Here is a 20,180-nt window from a genome sequence, read left to right as displayed (position 1 = left end):
ATGTTGCAACAACTGTTAATAAATCAGCAAAATAATCTAACAAATATACATCTACAACTTTTGGGAAATGATGTACCCGGGTTACAGCAACGGAAGTTTGGAACTGATTCTGGCAACCAAGGTATCCAAACAAGCCATCATTTTGCACACGTGTTGCAACAACCAAAGTTTTCAATGCAGCCGCAACTGCAACACAATGCATCAAAGTTGTTGCCATCTCAGTCGCAGCAGCCCCGAGTTCAGGCCTTGCCAAGAAGTCAAATGTCCAAAGTTCGGTTAGGCCTAAATCTGAGAAAGTGCAACTGATTGAGCATAGGCGGGCATGTAATTGTGAAATCATGCTTTCGAAAGTGAAGGTGCCATTGCAGGATTTAATGAGTTCAGTGCTAGCACTGGAAGAGTCGCTTGACGTTGATCAGGTTGAGAACCTCATAAAGTTTTGTCCTGCAAAAGAGGAGATGGAAATAATCAAGAGTTATAAAGGGGAAAAGGAGAAGTTAGGGAAATGTGAACAGTTCTTCATGGAGTTAATGAAAGTACCACGGGTAGAATCTAAGCTCAGAGTATTTTCATTCAAGATTCAGTTCCATTCTCAGGTTTCCGATCTTAAGAATAGCTTGAATGCTGTGAATGCTGCTTCAGAAGAGATCAGGAGTTCTGTCAAATTAAAGAGAATTATGCAAACAATACTTACTCTAGGAAATGGTTTGAACCAAGGAACTGCCAGGGGTTCTGCCATTGGATTCAGATTAGATAGCCTTCTTAAACTGACTGAGACACGTGCACGGAACAACAAAATGACTCTCATGCATTATCTTTGTAAGGTGTTAGATGACAAATTGCCTGAAGTTTTAGACTTCTCTAAGGATCTTGCTAATCTAGAGCCAACGACAAAGATCCAATTGAAGTTCCTGGCAGAGGAGATGCAAACTATAAACAAGGATTAGAGAAAATTGTACAGGAATTATCCACTTCTGAAAATGATGGTCCTATATCAGAAAAGTTCCGCAAGAAATTGAAAGACTTCCTCTGTTCTGCTGAAGCTGAAGTCCGCTCATTTCATGGGTGGGCAGGAACGTGGACGCATTAATTCTTTATTTTGGCGAAGATCCATCCCGCTGTCTATTCGAACAAGTTGTCACAACTTTGCTCAACTTCACTCAAATGTTCAACAAAGCCCACGAAGAAAACTGCAAACAGCTAGAGCTTGAAATGAAGAAAACAACAGAAAGTTAGTAAAAGAGAATGTTCATCAAAGACGAACCGGTAACACCGAAGAAGCAATAGCCATTTCATTACAACCCTGTTTTCCAGCACCTATCACTTCACTACCTCAGTTCTGTTCCAGGAATTGGTGTATCTTCACTTAGAAGATTGTCGTTACCAGGTGATGCAAGTAGGCCCTTGCAGAAAACTGCTACTGAGTTGCAAGGCTATTGTCACTTGTTGAAAATGGTAGAATAGGAAGCGAAGTGAAATCATTTGATGACAGCTTCCAGGCACTAAGACTTCTCAAATCTGTTCCTGCCATTTCATCGGATAAAACAGGATTAGCATTTACTGGAGTCAAATCTCAAGCCTTGATATCTCCAAAGTCACGTCCCGCCTCACCTAGTAGGACCACAACGATATCTCCTTCTATTTCAAGAGGCGTCATTCCATCTCGATCAAGGCCAGCATTCACCTTCCTGTCGATCATCGTCTGTATGTTCAGAATCTTACTGCCCAGGTTTTCAACAATGGTTCTGTACCAGCCTCAGCCCAAGCTGCCTTCCCATACATATTTGCAGTCAGTAAATTCTTGCAGCCTGGAAGTTTTGATCTTGTTGGCACTATTATCTACAAGATAGACGAGCATACCATGAACCAAACTTGAGCCACAATTCAAACAGATAAAGGCAAACATTTCAAGTGCAACAGGACATGAACTTACAGCAAGTATACACAAAGTTTGCGATGGATAACTGGAAACACGAGGGAATCTTCATCAAATCCTCAGCTTCTTCAATGTGTCCACTTGTAACCAATTTCACTGCAGTAACAATTAATTACCAAAGCGTTAAAAGTCAGAAAAAATCCCAAAAGGGAATAGAGACAAAATTCAAAGAAAAGTTTGAGTTCATATTACTGTTGCCGGATTGTAGCATGAAACAAGACAAACTCGATGCTGAGCACAAAAAGCGTTTCTGGAAATTTTCCCCTTCTGAACTCCACCAGACCAAACCTGAAAACCCTAATTCGTGAGGGATAAATAGTGAGTTGAGAACACGAAATAAGGAGGCGAAAAAGATACCACACAAACCCTAATCCCAAAATCGAAGCAAGAAACCAGTATTTGAAGATTCAAGGACTACCTGAGCTCGCCGTCACCGTCGAAGGTGAGCCGTCCTGTCCAATTTTCTTTATCCTTTCGCGCTTTGATTGAGGGATGATGACTGAGGTAAGAGCGATCGTGAGATTGAGGGATGATGACTGAGGTAAGAGCGATCGTGAGATTGAGAGAGATAGGTATGAGCGAGTTTGAGAGCGTGAGAGTGGTCTGGTACAAATTGAGAGCGATGGAGAGTTTGAGAGAGGAAGAGTTCAGTTCAATGACGCTAGCTTTTTTCCATTTTCTTTCTTTTTATTATTAGTTAACTTAGGAATGTTAAAAACCAAAACCATTTAACTCCATTTAAGTGACCTTTGAGTATTTCCAGTAGACATTAACACATCATTTTGGTATTCCCCAACCCATTAATCTCTAAAACCCAACAGCCAAGCGGCTGGGTTTAATTACTGGTAGTCCAACAGACTTTTTTTATTTTAGTTTTTATTCTAATGTTTAATCTATTTTGATTTATATATTTAAAGAAGCATCAAAATAATAACTAGTCATGAGTAGTCTGGTGGAGAAGGGTAGTATCATAGTCTTGAGTGGGGTGGGTTCAATACTCATGTGTAGCATTTTTTTTAGTATTTTATTTTTCTTTTAGCATTTTATTTTCTTTTAGTATTTCATTTCTTTTAACATTTTTTTGTTATGTTTATGCTTTATTATTTTCATAGTTTCATTATCATAACATAGATTTGTTGTCTTTTAATTTCATCATTCATTCAAAACCATTTTTAAACTATAAAAATCATATTTTTCTCGATTTAATATCGAGCCCATTTTTCCACACCCTTGTAAGACGATTGCTTTTTAAGCATCGCCATCAACCTCACATAGCTTACTCTTGGGCTTTCTTACAATGAGCCGGTTCTCTTGCACTTACACTCATATTTCGCATCATTTGTTGTTTGGGCCTGATCTAATTATTTCATGATTTTGAATCCCCATTTGACAAAATGTACCCCACTTCCCCAATGTGTATATAATGTTGTATTGTTTTATTTCTCTATTTGTTTTAGACACTAACCAAAGAGTAAAATCCACCATTTCTGAAAAAATACAAAAATATGACTCGATCCAACGTCGAGTATTTTCTCAATAAACAAATCAATTCATTTCTCCCTCCTATTCCATTACAGTTCTTCCAAACTTTCATCAAATGCTTGATTCAACGTCAAGCCATTTTCTCTAATAAAAACTCAAAAAATATTAATTCATAGTCAAGACTTTTTCAATAAAGATGGAAGTGGAACGTGGTGTATACCACGCACTCCTGAGACTAGGATTCGAGATGTATATCTCGCCAATCCTAGCTCTCGCCATCATCCAATTTACCCACTTTGTTTTCTCAAACACTCATTCAAATCTTTCTCAAACTTTCATCGAATGCTTGATTCAACGTCAAGCCATTTTCTCTAATAAAAACTCAAAAAATATTAATTCATAGTCAAGACTTTTTCAATAAAGATGGAAGTGGAACGTGGTGTATACCACGCACTCCTGAGACTAGGATTCGAGATGTATATCTCGCCAATCCTAGCTCTCGCCATCATCCAATTTACCCACTTTGTTTTCTCAAACACTCATTCAAATCTTTCTCAAGCGTCCATCAATACTTGATCTAGGTCAAGTCATTTTCACAATAAAACTCAAAATACCTAATTCTTATTTAACACTTTTTCAATAAAGGTGGAAATGGAACATGGTGTATACCATGCACTCCTGAGACTAGGATTCGAGATGTATATCTCGCCAATCTTAGCTCTCGCCATCGTCTAAAATTGTCAATGCGGTTTCTTCAAACCCTTTCTCAATCAAACCTAAAAATACTTAATCTCTATTAAACACTTTTGCAAATAAAGATGGAAATGGAACATGGTGTATACCATGCACTCCTGAGGCTAGGATTCGAGATGTATATCTCGCCAATCCTAGTTCTCGCCATCACTCAAAGCACATCCAACCAATCAAACTCTTTTTTTTCTCGCCGCCGTGCGACCAATCAAAAACCTTTTAAAATGAAAGATATATTGCCTTAAGAGATACAAAACATTGTTTTGGCCACGATTGTTGAGTAGAGATAGATGACGCTTTTCCGAATGTAGATTTGTAAATCCTAACACCTAAGTATATATTGCATGACAACTCTAGGGCAGAACTTCCCCATTTCTTTTATACCTTCCGTGCGTCTCCGATCTTGTGGCATGTCAATCCATCCTATTGCAAAGAGGTAACTGCCTAAGACTCGATTCAGCGAGCTGCGACACCTACTGCTAGGACGTGAACATATTGCCCACTCTCCTTTGACACAACTAGTGTCCTCCTTTGTAAGTCCATGTTCAGATGGCAATCCCTATGTAGCCGAACTACGGCAACTATGATTCTCATGTTCAGATGAGATACGTAGGCACAAGATGCGATGTCTTGCCGAGTATGACTAACAACTAATCTTCCTTTCTCTCGCCCTCGTTGCGATCGAGACTTTCCTTTTCTCTTGCCCTAGTTGCAATCGAGACCCTTGTTCCTGTAGTTGGCTGAACTACGTTTTGCTCTGATTCTCATTCCAGATGAGATACGTAGGCATAAGACGCGATGTCTTAGCGAGCACACTCCTCTTTAACCCATAGGTACCCGAGCTACGAAGACTCTGATTCTCATATTCAGATGAGATACGTATGCAGTGGATGCGACATCCGTGCGAGTCATTTTCTTTGACCCTTTCTTTTAGTAAATAGTACATTAGATAAACACACACCCTTTAGACAAGAATAACAAGAGTGGATCCCGTAGAGTACTACGGATGCGTAGGGGTGCTAATACCTTCCCTTCGCATAATCGACTCCCGAACCCAAGATTTGGTTGCGAGACCTTGTCTTTTCCTTTCCTCTCTTCAGGTTTACTTCGAGCGTTTCCTTTCCCTCCTTTGGGATAAATAACGCACGGTGGCGACTCTTCTGTCATCTTTTTCTTTCGCCGGTTATTTCTTTCGCACCCTAGTATTTTTCAGGTTGCGACAGTTGGCGACTCCACTGGGGACCCGGTTTCCCTAAGCGAGTCCCTCCTAGCTTTTGTAGGTTTCTTATTTGTTGGGTGTTTATGCTTTTGTACAGTCGTTTATTTTCCGCATTTACCTGCTTTATCTTATTGCGTTCATGTACATATGTTTGCTGTATCTGTGGGTTCTGTGGGTTGTTTGTTCGTTGGGTTGGGATTGTTCTATGAGAGATAAGCCCACTACCCAGGCTTGAGTGTACACATAGGTGTTAGAGTGGATAGTCATGAGGCTTGCGTGGCATGTTGCTATGTTAAGTTGTTCATGAGACCCACATTCCAGACGAGGTTTCTGTTGGATATATTTTGTCCTATGGGTGTTCCATAACGACAGATATTCCTTTAGAAATCGTCGACTCTGGTGACCATTTCCCGAGAACTCAGTCGAGGCCTCTCCTCCGAGACGTGATTATGTTAGCTCTGGTGGGCGCATTCTCGCTGCTCAATCCGAGGACCCCGAGACTAGGAACTTGCTTTAGGATATCCTGTTGAGGGGAGTCAGCAGAGGTCTTTTATCCCGTAATAATGCCAAACCATCACTGGTAAACGTATTATTCTCGACTGAAGGGCTAAAGCTGACAAACTTCTGTTCTTAGAACCTACCAGTAAGGGGCGGGCTAAATTCAGGGAACCTTAACCTCCAACCAACCCGGTTTTCTAGAGCAGAGTTTTGGTCTTGTATTACATTCCTCAGTGGGTTTCTTTTCAGACAGTGCAACCCGACAGATGTTCAAGCAGATACAGCAGTCCTGATTTCCATGTCACTGCATTGCATCACATCATTCCGCATTCATATCATTTAACACATGTTTATCCATTTCTAGGGGGTTTACATCTTCTTCTTGATTCCGGTCGGGTTTTTCTGGTTCTCTAGAGATGGATATTGGCAGAAAGAGACATGTCGCCTACAAGTTTCCGGTGGTCTGTCTGGAGCCTATTCAACAGTTGATGAAGTTAATGGATCCTGATTCTCTAGAAGGATTCCGAAAGGATTACGGTTTGATTCTAAGTTTCGTCACGGTTCTTTCCAAGGATCAACATGATGCTCTATTCACACTGCTGCAGTTCTATGACCCTCCATTGAGGTGTTTCACATTCCCGGATTATATTTTGGTCCCTACTTTGGAGGAGATTGCCAGTTTTCTCAGAGTTCCTATCAAGTCACAGTTGTTGTTCTACAGTTCTGAGTTTCTGCCCGATCTCAGCATGGTTGCTTCGGCCACATATTTGGGGAAATCAGTCTTGAAGGCTAATATGTGTCAGAAGGGAGGAGTCAGTGGTTTTCATTTGAGTTTCTTGTTGGGAGAAGCAAAGAAGAAACTTGAAGATGGTGACCAGAGGGGTTTCAATGCTGTGTTGGCTCTTTGTGTGTATGGGATTGTCTTGTTCCCTAATGTTGCCAAATTTATGGACATGGACGCAATACGCCTCTTCGTGTTGGGAAATCCAGTGCCGACCTTGCTAGGAGATTTCTTTCATTCGGTGCACCACAGTAATGAGAATAGAAAAGGAGGATTGTTGAATTGTTGTACGCCTTTGTTTTATAAGTGGTTTAGTTCTCACCTACCCAAATCAGGAGCGTTCGTTGATGTCGAGGACTCGTTGAGTTGGTTGAAGAGATTGATGGGGTTGAGAGCTGAAGATATTTCTTGGTGGTCTGACCGGAGCTTGCTTCGGGCGGATATTATTCACAGTTGTGGGAACTTCCCAAATGTACCGTTGGTAGGAAGAAGAGGAGGAATCAACTATAATCCTTCTCTAGCGGTTAGACAGTTTGGATATGCTTTAAGAACTCCGCCTTTGGAAAAGGATGTGGAAGAATCTCTGTTTTTCCATTCTTCGCCTGATTTGACTGTATCCCGTAAGGCAGTTGAGGCCTGGCTCAAGGTGATCAAGAGAGGAAGAACTGTGCTTGGAAAAGGAGATTGTAGAACTTACCCTCAGTATGGAGAGTGGCTTCAAGGAAGAGTCGAAGAGTTGGGTCTGCCGTTTCCTATAGAAGAACCTTTGTATCCACCTACTCCTGCGCAGTCAACAATGGTGAGCCGAGAGGAGTATGACAAATTGAAGAAAGCCATGGAGGAGCTTCAAATTGAAAACTCGGAGTTAAGTGTGAAGTTGCAAGACTATATGCATCAATTCCATGAGGCAGAATATCAGAAGGGGGAAGCCGTCAGATTGCAAGGGGAAGTAGAAAGGAAATTAGCTGTGGAGGTGGACTTCTTCAGGAAGACAGACAAGGCCTTGGGATCATCCAGGTCTGAGTTGAGGCGAGTCAAGCAATAGTTAATGGATGCTCATGGTAAATTAGCTGGGTGGCAAGAGCAATGGGATGCATTTTCAACTTCTCGGAAGGAAAATGAGGAGGAGATGGTGACCGAACTGACTGGTCAGATGGAGAAATTGAAGACTTTGCTGAAGGAGAAGAACAATGAGCTTCTGGGCGCCCGTTCTACTAATGGTTACATCACCGATCAACTCAATGAGGCTCGAGGACAGATTGAAGAACTTAAGGTGTTGGCAGGTTTGAAGAAATCCAGACTTGAAGAGGTATTCGGAGAAGATGACGGGAATTACTACAGAGAGCACATCAACGAGTTGGATGGAGTTATTCACCAAAGGAATCTGCTTATCCGGCGTTTGATAGAATTCCCAGATCATCCTGACACGATAGCATTGCTGGCTGAAGTGAGGAGCAGTCCTCATGGTTTGTACACAGGAGGCTGAGTCCTGATTATTGCTCCTCCTTTTACTTATTGCTTTATTGTTGTGTGGTGATGATCCACAGGCTTGTTGTGGACATCCTCTTTTGATGTACTTTCGGCTAAGGCCCCTTTCCTTGAACTTATTTGTATGATGGTTTCCCTTTATTGCATATTGATCTCCGAAGTTTATCCATGACTCAGTCTTCTTGCACTATTCACCTGATGTGAGACTGGAATCAAGGGGGTAGAATACCTTTTGGATTTGATAAACATGTCATTGCATTTACATATTCATTTTCATATCTTGCATAACAGGTACCGCTGCGGTGTTCTCATATTATTTGGTGTTCCACTAGAAGGATAGCTGATTCAGGAATTCACCGGTACGGTACCCGTAGAAACCAGCAGAAAGCAATGGAAAGTCTACAAGCAGAACTTGCTGAGATGAGGGTCCGCATGAACCAATTCATGGATGTGGTTTAGGGAGTAGCGCAAGGACAGCAAGAGATTAGACAAATGATACAAAGGAATCCCGCAACTACTCAACCAGAGGTCGTGACTGATCCTCCAATTGCAGAGGTTAATGGACCGGGGCCTGTCCCGATCCCACATAACAACCACGATCAACAACCCATTCACGATGATCAAGATGATCAGTTCTTGCTGCCAGAAGACTTTGGCATGGGCCATGGCATGGATCCCATGTTCAGGAGATTAGAGGAGAGGCTGAAGGCGGTGGAAGGACAAAACCCTCTGGGGGTAGATGTTTCTGACTTGGGATTGGTCCCAGGCGTGAGGGTCCCACCGAAGTTCAAAGTCCCAATCTTTGACAAGTACAATGGTAGCTCTTGCCCGAAGACCCATGTGCAAGCCTACTTCCGAAAGATGGTTGCATACTCTGATGATGAGAAGCTACTTATGTACTTCTTCCAGGACAGCCTAGCTGGGGCATCCCTGGAATGGTACATGAGGTTGGATAGAGCCCATATCCGTTGCTGGAGGGATTTGGCGGAAGCTTTCGTGAAGCAATACCAGTATAATGCAGACATGGCCCCGGACAGAACTCAACTCCAGAACCTGTCTCTTAAAAGCAATGAGTGCTTCAGGGAATACGCTCAACGCTGGAGGGAGACAGCTTCCCGTGTTCAACCTCCCATGTTGGAAAAGGAAATGGCCAACATGTTCATGAATACGTTGCCTGGACCTTACCTGGAGCGTCTGGTGGGGTGCAATGCCTCCAATTTTGCTGATGTGGTCTCTACCGGAGAGAGGGTAGAGAATTACCTGAAGACCTACAAGAGCCACAATGGAGGTGGATCTTCATCAGGAGTAAAGAAGACATTTATGGGAGGACAAAAGCAGAGGGAGGGGGGTGTGAATTCTGTGTCTTCATATCAAAACAGGAGGAATAATTTTCAAAACTATCATCAGCGACCGTATGTTGCGGCTGTGACCATTCCAGTTGCAGCACCACTACAACAACAACAACCACAACGTCAGCAAACTCAGTATCAACAACAACAACAACAACAACAACCAGGTAGAGGATGGACCGGCGTTTCGACACTCTTCCAATGTCGTACGCTCAGCTGCTTACAAGTCTTCAACAACTACAACTTGTGCAGCTACGCACTCTGGCTCCTCCGGTTGGTAGACTTCCGGTGGGTTACGATGCCAATGCTAGGTGTAGTTTCCACTCTAGGGCACCTGGCCACAATATTGAGAACTGCAAAGCTTTTAAGCACGTAGTTCAGGACCTCATAGATTCAAAGGCTATCAACCTTGCACCGGCTCCTAATGTCGTCAACAATCCCATGCCACATCATGGTGGTGCAAACGTGAATATGCTGGAAGAAGAATCCAAGTCCGTTAAGGATGTGTCGAAGTTGAAGACTCCGTTGTTGGAAATTAAGGAATGCTTGCTGAAGGCCGATGTTTTCCCCGGTTGTGGGAAAGGTTGTTTGGATTGCGCTACACAGGGTAAGGATTGCTTGAAGCTGCAGCAGGGTATCCAGGTCTTGCTTGACAATGGTACCCTCCAAGTTGAAGACTTGTCTGTCAAAGAGTTTGCTGAAGGGGTAGTTGAAGAGGTGTTTGAGGATGCTGTTGAAGAATTCACAGATGTTGTTCCTGCTGACTGTGTATTTCCCATTGATGTATTTAATTTTTCAAATGTTGTTGCTGATATACCAAACAATATGTCTGATTTTGATGTAACTGAACTTGATTCCGATGTTCTGGATGTTTTTGTTTCAATGAATGAGATTCCTGAGTATGACTATGATGTCGCTACTATCACCATCTTTTACCCGACTAATCAGATCAGTGTGCCGGAAGCACGACCAGTGCCGCCAGTGCGACCGTCTACTATGACCATCACAACCCCTGGTCCTTTACCTTTCACCAGTGAAAGGGCCATTCCGTGGCATTATGGGGGGAGTGTATACACACACGATCATGGGGTGGAACGGCCTTTGAAGGTAGAAGAGGGTCAAAAGTCTGAACTCGAAGTTGAAGGTCCCGCAGTGGACAATGTTGGTGGAATCGGGCGATTCACCAGGAGTGGCAGACTATTCTCGCCACCTGTTACCCAAACTGAGAACATTGATGCCGCGATTAAGGCCAAAGGCAAGCAAGTTATAAATGAGGGCACTTCTGCACCCCGGACTGGCTCAGAGCCTACTTTCTCGAATGATGTGGACGAGCTCATAAGAATTATAAAGAAAAGCGACTACAAAGTAGTCGATCAGTTGATTCAGACGCCGTCTAAGATATCCATTCTCTCACTCCTATTGTGTTCAGAGGCACACAGGGAGGCACTTCTGAAGGTCCTTAACGCTGCATATGTGCCTCAGGAGATCTCAGTAAACCAACTAGAAGGGATCATTGCAAATGTTCACGCAAGCAACGGGTTGGGTTTTACTGATTCTGACTTAACACCAGCTGGACGCAACCATAACAAAGCTTTGCATATCTCAATGGAATGCAAAGACACCGTGTTATCTCATGTTCTGGTGGATACAGGTTCCTCTCTCAATGTGCTACCCAAGAGAGCCCTGTCAAGGTTAGAAGTAGAAGGTTTGATCTTGAAACCTTCCGATCTCATGGTGAGAGCCTTCGATGGTTCTAAGAGGTCGGTGTTTGGAGAGGTGGAATTGCCAATCCTGATTGGATCACAAACCTTCAACATTGTCTTCTATGTGATGGATATCAGTCCCTCGTATAGTTTCCTGCTGGGTCGTCCTTGGATCCACAATGTTGGGGCAGTCTCATCAACACTGCATCAGAAGATCAAGTTCCCAGCCAATGGAAGAATTGTCACCGTCTGTGGTGAGGAGGACATACTGGTAAGTAACCTGTCTACCTTCAAGTACGTAGAGGTAGAAGGTGAAATTCATGAGACTCTCTGTCAGGCCTTTGAGTCAGTTCAGATCAAGGATGCAGCTCCGGTGGAAGGGGTTAAAGCAGGAGCTCCTATCTCATCTTTCAAGCAGGCGCAAGCCTTGGTGGATTCAGGTATTGCTCCCGGTTGGGGACGTCTGTTGGAGTTACCAATGAAGGACGACAAGTTCGGGATTGGGTACCAGCCAGCTTTGACATCTACAACTTCAGCACCTCAGACTTGTCAGGGGCCGATTACCTTCTCCAGCGCTGGCATCATTCAGTATGGCCAGATATCTACGATCAACGATGAAAATGGAGATAGTGATTGCGACATCGACAACTGGGTGCGTCCGAGGATCCCTGGTGAAGTCATCAATAATTGGTCTTCCGAGGAAATTGTCCAAGTCACTCTTCTAGAGGAGTAATTTTTCTTTGTTTATTCATGCATGTCCAAGTCTTACGTTCTGCCCAGGGCGTAATGACTCATTGTAGGGCTCATCTATGTGAATACCTGCATTGTTTATCATAAATGAAGGACGTCTTTTGCATTCAAATATTTTGTTCAATGTCTTTCTATTTTTTGCAGTTTTCAAAATTTCAAAAGAATACAAATATTTGGCAATGTTTTGTTTAGTTTTCACTCACTGTTCACACTCATAAGCACATACCATCACTCATGCAGATGCACATCACCGGATCCTATTGATAACGATTCTGCTATGGCTCGCTTCGACTTCGAAAACCCAATCTTCCAAGCTGAAGAAGAGGGTGATGAAGACTGTGAACTCCCTGAAGAACTTGCCAGGCTATTAAAACAGGAGGAAAGGGTCATTCAACCGCATCAAGAGTCTACTGAAGTGATTAATCTTGGCACCGAGGACGTCAAGAAAGAAATCAAGATAGGGGTTGCTTTGGAAGATGATGTGAAGAAGGGGTTGATTGAACTGTTGCAAGAGTATGTTGACGTCTTCGCTTGGTCTTATCAGGATATGCCAGGGCTTGACACAGACATCGTGGTACACCGCTTGCCTCTCAAAGAAGGTTGTCCTTCGGTCAAGCAGAAGCTCAGAAGAACAAGACCAGAGATGGTTGTAAAGATAAAGGAAGAAGTGCAGAAACAGTTGGATGCAGGGCTCCTAGCGGTTACCAATTATCCGCCATGGGTCGCAAACATCGTTCCAGTACCTAAGAAAGATGGAAAGGTACGGATGTGTGTCGACTACCGGGATCTGAACAGAGCTAGCCCTTGTCGCACCCCAAAATTTGACTTTGGCTTTGTTGACCACATCTTGATTAATCTCGTTGTCTCGTATTCATCTCAATTTCTTAAACTTCGCGTGACAACTGGTTTGATTAGGTTTTGTGTGTTTTCGTTGCTTACCGTGTTGTATTTCGTTGTTTTAGCAAAACCTGGCCGATATCGTTGCCTCGTATTTATCTCGCTTATCTCTTTTGTGCGTGGCATCGCTTCGATTAGGTTTTGTGCGTTTTTATCTATTTAATTGTTTGTTTGTCGGTATTTTGACTGTATTTCAAATATATTAGAGTTTTCGTATTGTCCGATTATTTGTGATTGTGTTTGTCAGCGTTTTCATGACATCGTGTTGATTTTATTATTGCCTAGGGTTGTTTATTTAATTACGTGTTGTGCCGTGTGATTTAATCGAGTCTGTTTGAGTCGTGTTGTTGATTTTACTGGTTTATCGGTTTACTGGTTTATCGGTTTACTGGTTTATTGGTTTTATCAATTTGTCTGTTTTGCTGTGCAAATTGTCATCGTTTTTATCGCGTTCGTGTCGCTCGATTTTATCGTATTTTAATCGTGTGCAGTTTAATATTATTTGTGCTTAATATTAATTGTGTTTAGTTGTTAATTAGTTTATTTAATTAGGATTAATATTATATTAGTTTATTATTATTATTATTATATAATATATAAATTATATTATTAATTTATGTTAGATATTTTTTTAGGTTTCCTATTGTTTAAGTAATCTAAATATATATTATTAATTTATGTTAGATATTTTTTAGGTTTCCTGTTGTTTAAGTAATCTAAATATATATATATAGATGTTGTTAGTAAGAAAAAAGGGAGGTGGTGGATCAGTAAGGAAAAACGTGTGGTGAGAGAAACAGAGAATTGAAAAGAAATATTTTTCCAAAAGCATTACCGTATTTCACTTGTTCTTCATTTTCGGTAACCCAAAATCGTCCCGATTATTCATCGAAACACAAAACCGATTTCATATCTTTGAAGTTCGTTGAGTCCAGGTCACAAATATCCAAGTTTCATTTCATTCCGGCGCCGTTTCACCGATCAAAAGCGACGTTGAAGTCAGGTACTCACGAAGGCAGCCAGCACTGCGTCGGTGACGGTTTCCAGCTTTCGGTCGATCATTTGGACGATCAGAAATTCATCCTCTTCACACAAGTTTCAGCTCGATTAACTCCACTAACTATTCGTAATACTAACTATTCATAGCTAACTGTGTTGTAATAATTTACTTTCTCGCATTTTTTATGTTCTGTATTGTGTGTTTAATCGTATTGTTCACGTTTTATGTTAAAAAATCGAAAAATCAAAAAAAGAGAAACCCGATGCGATTCCAACGGTCGCCGTTTAAGAAACCCTTTTCACACACTCACAAGCTTACTCTTGGGCTTCCTTATAATGAGCCCATTTATTTATTGTTTCAGGGTTTAGGCTCATTCAAATCTTTTGCCAGCTTTGGCTTTTCAGTTTAAAAACATTTTCAAAAGGACGTGTCAGTCTCGAAGCCTCCCGCCTAGGTCGAGCGAGAGATGGCAAGACACGCCAATCTAAAATCAACAAAACAGACTTTCCCCTTTTCTTTTGGGAGAACTACGTGGATTCTGATTTCTCCATTGCGCCTTGGAGATACGTAGGCATGAAGTCTACGACTTTATCGAGTCCAAAAGCAATAAAATCAAGTTCTTTTCTCATCTCCCCAATCAAACGATCAAAGCGAAAAAAGCAAAGCATTCACATAAACATAAGCAAAAAGGTTCCTGTGGAGTACCACAGATGTAGAGGGTGCTAATACCTTCCCTTTGCATAACCAACCCCCGAACCCGTAACTCTAAAGGGATTTATCGTTATTTTTCCCTTCCTCTTTTTGGATAAAATAAAAGACGGTGGCGACTCTTGCATTTAAAATATTTTTCAAACGGGTTAAGTTCAATCAATACTTAATCTCGTGAAAAATCCCGCCGCGACAGAATGGCGACTCTGCTGGGGAATACAATGCTTAAACTTATTTGAGGGTTTAGCCTATCTTTGCTTGTTTATATGTTTGCTTTGTGAATATTTGCTAAATTGTCTTGTTTGTAATGTGTGTTATTTTGGGTTTTGGGGGATACTTGTGATAAATCCTATACCCGGATTTGGGGCACATTTGAGATAGGATGGATGATAATTCAGGTTGACTTGATAGGAGACAATCCTTACCGAGTTGACTTGAGCCTTTGTCCGCTTGGTGGAGGCCTCTTTGAGGGTGATAGTGCTAAAACAAGTCATTTGTGAGGCATTGTTGCTTTTGACGGGCCCGTGAAGCCAAGGACCTTAGTTTACCTTTACCCCATCTTGGCCTTACTTAGGATGTGATGCGGTGACCACTTCGGACCAAAAGTCTGGTTTGGTTGATACGCGATATCACACTCAAGCGAGATTCTTTTTGAGAATAATATTGGAAAGCGAGCAGTTGCTTAACCCGGTATTATCCGAAGAAGGATCCATAACCTTGGGAACTTTTAGAACCCGTTTGGCAGGTGAACCTTAGAACTTATCTTGGGGCTTTGTCCTAAACTCCATGCTGGTGATGAACTTTGAGCCTTGTATTGTTTGACCATGTTTGTGTTTGTTGCATTCATGCATGACATGCATTCATTCCCATCATTTCAACCTTTTTCCAAGGAACTTAAAGTAAGGATTGCAAATATTGCAGGAAACATGGATTTTGGACAGAGAAGTGTGAAAAAGTACAATCTCATCAATCCAAAGATAGATGAACTAAAGAAACTGGTTTCTTCGATCGCAGATCCTATTGGTTTCAGAGACAGATATGGGGCACTTATATCTTTATTGACACTTAGGATGGAAGAAGGGTTATTGCAGACATTAGTACAGTTCTATGATCCAGTCTATCACTGTTTCACATTCCCAGACTATCAACTCATGCCTACATTGGAAGAGTATGCCCAGTTGCTTCACATCCCAGTTGCTGATACAGTACCTTTCTCTGGTTCAGAAAAGTTACCCGAGCACAGTTCTCTTGCAAAAGTGTTGTACATGAAGAAGTCAGAATTCAAGAATAACTTCACCACCAAATGAGGACTTCCAGGTTTCACTGCCAAGTTCTTAATGGGGAAGGTTTCTTATTTTGCCAGTCAAGGTTGTGATATTATTGTGGAGCATCTGTTCGCCTTGTTGATCTACGGTTTGTTACTATTTCCTAATATTGAAGGTTTTATGGATTCATATGCTATACGCATCTTCCTAAGTGGTAATCCTATTCTAACTTTGCTCGGAGACACCTATCATTCCATCCATTACCGTACTTTGAAAGGAGGAGGAACCATAGTCTGCTGTATACCGTTACTCTACAAATGGTTTGTCTCTCATCTTCCTAAGTCAGCTACTTTTTGGGATCGCAAGTCAGGACTTCAGTGGTCACAGAGGATTATGTCTCTTACCCAGTCAGATATTGCATGGTATAGTAGAGTTTTAGACGATGTGAAGATCATTGATAGTTGCGGGGAGTTCCCCAATGTGCCCCTCATGGGCACAAAGGGAATCATTTCTTATAATCCAGTACTTGCTAGGAGACAACTCGGTTACCCTATGAAGGACAAGCCTCCTAACATTCTTTTAGAAGGTATTTTCTTGAGGGATAACGAGGAGGACCCTACCATGAAAGAGAGAGTAGTAAGAGCTTGGCATCGTGTTTGTCGCAAAGGGAGACTTGAATTGGGTAAGAAAGATTGTACCTCCTATGAGCCGTACCTCCAGTGGATCAGAGCCAGAGCTATACAGTTGAAAATGCCATACCCACATCATGATCCTATCAAACCCGCTCCGTTGAAGACCCCCTACCTTCCGCTAGATGACAAAGAAGAACTCCAAGCCACCTTGGAGAGGGTCGAGAAAGAGAGAGACGCTTGGAAGGATAAGGCCCAGGTGCTCGAAATGGAAAATGAAGAACTTCAGAGACAGTTTAAGGAGCAGAGTGGAGAAGATCGTGCAGGTAAACGTCCAAGGGTGCAAGAGGATTTATTTTCCTCAGGCACAACAGATTACTCCCAGATTCCACAGTCCTCAGGTGCATGGAAAGGTCTTGTAGACAGTTTGGTGAAGGAGAAAGCTTTTATGCAGAAGGCCTATGAAGAAAGAATTGAGAGACTTGAAGGACAACTCCTACTTGTTTATGCTCGTCCTGATGACACATGTCCTTAAATGGTTTTCTTGGTTGTATTTTGGGTTGATAACTTTGTATATTTTGATAAAAATGCTTAAAATGATTTTTTTTGTTTTGTTATCAAAAATGTTTGCAATTCTATCTTTTCCTTCACTTAGAGTTCCTTGGAAAATCATTCATTTTGCATATCCATGCATCACGTGCATACAGGTTGTCTGTCTTGGTCCAGTCTTCTAACAGTTGCTTCCCGCCAGCAGATCCATTTCAAGCTGACGCATAATTACAACACAAGAGCCAACTACAAAAGAAGAATGGAGATAACAGATAACGAGAACCGAGAATTGAAAGCTCAGGTTGACCGCCTTTCTGCTATGGTCGAGACATTGATAGCAAACCAAGCAGCCCAAGCTGCTCAACTTCAAACAGCACAAGCTCAGGTTGCCGAAGCACAAGATGCACAGATCCAGGCGCAAGCACAGGCAGCAGAGATGCGCAACCAAATGTTAACCGCCCGTCTACAAGCAGAGGAAGCCCAGGCTAGGGCTCAAGTTCATAATTCAGGACAGACTTCGGCACAGAATCAACCTCAAATTCAGAATCAGACAACAGCAGCACCCGTCACTACAGTCATCGCTTCAGAAATCAACGCTGTCCCAGTCACTTCTGTTACCATCACAGCATCCCGTCCTTGGGAAATACCCAGGGATCTTAATCAAGATAGATATCAACAAGAGTTCGTTCCACCAAATGCTCCTGTCTTCACTAATGTGCCTCCCGTTGTTCACTATACTCCTCACCTAGGAGAACCTGTCTATCACGGCCCTACCCCAAGTGAGGATCCTGGTCTCAATAATAGAATGGATGAATTCCAGGATCAGTTTGCGAAATTACAAAAAGAGATAAAAGTTCTTCGTGGGAAAGAACTGTTTGGCAGAGATGTAAATGATATGTGTTTGGTTCCAGACGTAAGGATGCCAGCAAAATTTAAACTACCAGAATTTGAATAGTACAAAGGAAGTTCTTGTCCACAGACCCATTTGGTTATGTACGTGCGAAAGATGTCAATGTACACCAACGACCAAAGGATGCTCATTCATTGTTTTCAAGACAGCCTTACCGGTGCAGCTTTACGCTGGTATATGGGATTAGACAGTTCTCAGATCAAGACTTTCAACGATTTAGGCGAGGCCTTTATCAAACATTACAAATACAACCTTGATAATGTGCCAGACCGAGATCAGTTGAGGTCCATGCAACAAAGAGAAAAGGAGACATTCCGTGAATACGCGCAAAGGTGGCGCGAAATTGCAGCACAGGTTGTTCCACCTATGGAAGAAAAGGAGATGACGAAAGTGTTCTTAAAGACTCTTGATACTTTTTATTACGAGAGGATGATTGCAAGCGCTCCTACAGACTTTACTGACATGGTAAACATGGGAGTCCGTTTAGAGGAAGCAGTTCGAGAAGGGCGTCTAGTTAGAGAAGGAAGTTCATCTTCAAGCGGGGCAAAGAGGTATGACGGTTTTATGAAAAAGAAGGAACAAGAAACTAATGTTGTGTCCTATAATCATCCAAGAAGGATCAATTATCCTTACCATTCCCAACACCAACATATAGCAACCGTGACTCCAGTAATCACTTCCGCTCCAGTTCAAGTCCAATACCCTCAGCAGCGTATCAACCGCTTCCAACAGAATACTCAGTATCAGCAACAACATCAACCTCAACAACATCAACATCAGTTACAACAACGTCCACCACAGCAACAAAGAAGAACCAATTTTGATCCAATTCCGATGTCATATGCAGAATTGTATCCAGCTTTGATCGCTAAAAACCTTGTGCAACCACGACCACGACCTCCTGTACCAGAAGTGCTACCTTGGTGGTACAAGCCAGAGGTATCTTGTCCCTTTCATCAGAATGCTCCAGGTCATGACTTAGACAACTGTTTTGCTTTAAAGTTGGAAGTACAGAAGTTGACAAGAGCAGGTATCCTGACCTTCAAGAACATGGGTCCCAATGTGAAGGACAATCCAATGCCAAGTCATGGTCCTTCATCAGTGAACAATATAGAAGTTTGTCTCAATGAACAACGTGTTACGAAGATAGAGGAGATTCGGCAGTCTTTGGTTGAAATTCATTCTGTTTTATGTGCTCATGGTCTATTCCAACATGACCACCAGATCTGTGGTACATGTTCAGTCAATTCAAGAGGTTGTAGAAAGATTCAAGATGATTTGCAAGGCGTCCTTGATCAGGGTTTGATTCAGATTTCTAGACAAGTGAGTTCTCCAGAATCACAAGAACAAGAGGTGAATGTCATCATTCCTTGCTTCAACATTCCAGAGAAAGTAGAGATAGCTTATCATCCGAGGGAGCCAGTGGTGATTTGCCCTCCGGGCCCAATGCCTTACACTTCAGATAAAGCGGTCCGCTACCGCTATGCAGCAACTATTATTGAGAACGGTAAAGAGGTCGAGATTAAAACCTTAGCCTCAGTTACCAATATCGCAGCAAATAGCTGAATGACGCGCAGTGGCCGCGTGTTCACTCCGCCGGTTATCCCAAGTAGAAATGTTGAGAAAGATCCAGTAGTCGTGGTACCAGTGACAAGAGAAGCAGAAGGGCAAACAAGCAATTCAACCCTTGACAAAGAAACAGATGAATTACTCAGAATTATCAAGCTCAGTGACTACAAAGTGGTAGATCAGTTGCTACAGACACCGTCAAAAATCTCGATCCTGTCCTTATTATTGAACTCAGCTGTCCACAGAGAAGCACTACTGAAGGTGCTTGATCAAGCCTTTGTAGAACAGGATATAACAGCAGAGCAGTTCAACAATGTTGTAGGCAGCATCACTTCGTGCAATGGCTTAGGCTTTTGTGATGAAGAACTGCCAGAATAAGGAAAGAATCACAACTTTGCTCTCCATATCTCAGCCAATTGTCAAGGGGATTCTTTGTCTAATATCCTAATTGACACCGGTTCATCTCTGAATGTCATGCCCAAGTCTACCTTGTTGAAGCTAAAGTATAAAGGGGGGCAAATGCGGCACAGTGGAATTATTGTGAAAGCGTTCGATGGATCAAGAAAAACAGTCATTGGAGAAGTTGATTTGCCTATTGGTATTGGACCACACGTATTCCAGATCATTTTCCAGGTTATGGACATAGTTCCAGCTTATAGCTGTCTGCTCGGACGCCCATGGATTCATGAGGCGGGTG

The 20,180-nt window shown here is 42.3% G+C and overlaps 1 protein-coding gene and 1 pseudogene across 1 annotated transcript; both read left to right on the top strand.

Annotated features, from left to right (window-relative positions):
• LOC127112407 (formin-like protein 13) lies at window positions 1-1,237 on the top strand (annotated as a pseudogene).
• Window positions 1,238-18,202: 16,965 nt separating this feature from the next.
• Window positions 18,203-19,480, top strand: LOC127112391 (uncharacterized). Its single transcript, XM_051046345.1, has one exon. It carries the CDS (start codon window positions 18,203-18,205, stop codon window positions 19,478-19,480), a length of 1,278 nt encoding a protein of 425 aa, XP_050902302.1.
• Window positions 19,481-20,180: the final 700 nt, after the last annotated feature.

The sequence above is a fragment of the Lathyrus oleraceus genome, chromosome 1 (genome assembly GCF_024323335.1).
Source record: "Lathyrus oleraceus cultivar Zhongwan6 chromosome 1, CAAS_Psat_ZW6_1.0, whole genome shotgun sequence".
Classification (NCBI taxonomy): Eukaryota; Viridiplantae; Streptophyta; class Magnoliopsida; order Fabales; family Fabaceae; genus Lathyrus; species Lathyrus oleraceus.
Note: the sequence above shows the minus strand (reverse complement) of the source record. Positions and strands in the feature narration are given on the sequence as shown.

What these genes read in the sequence shown, in the direction of transcription:
- LOC127112391 (XM_051046345.1), top strand. Translation starts at nt 18,203, where the DNA reads ATGCAACAAAGAGAAAAGGAGACATTCCGTGAATACGCGCAAAGGTGG.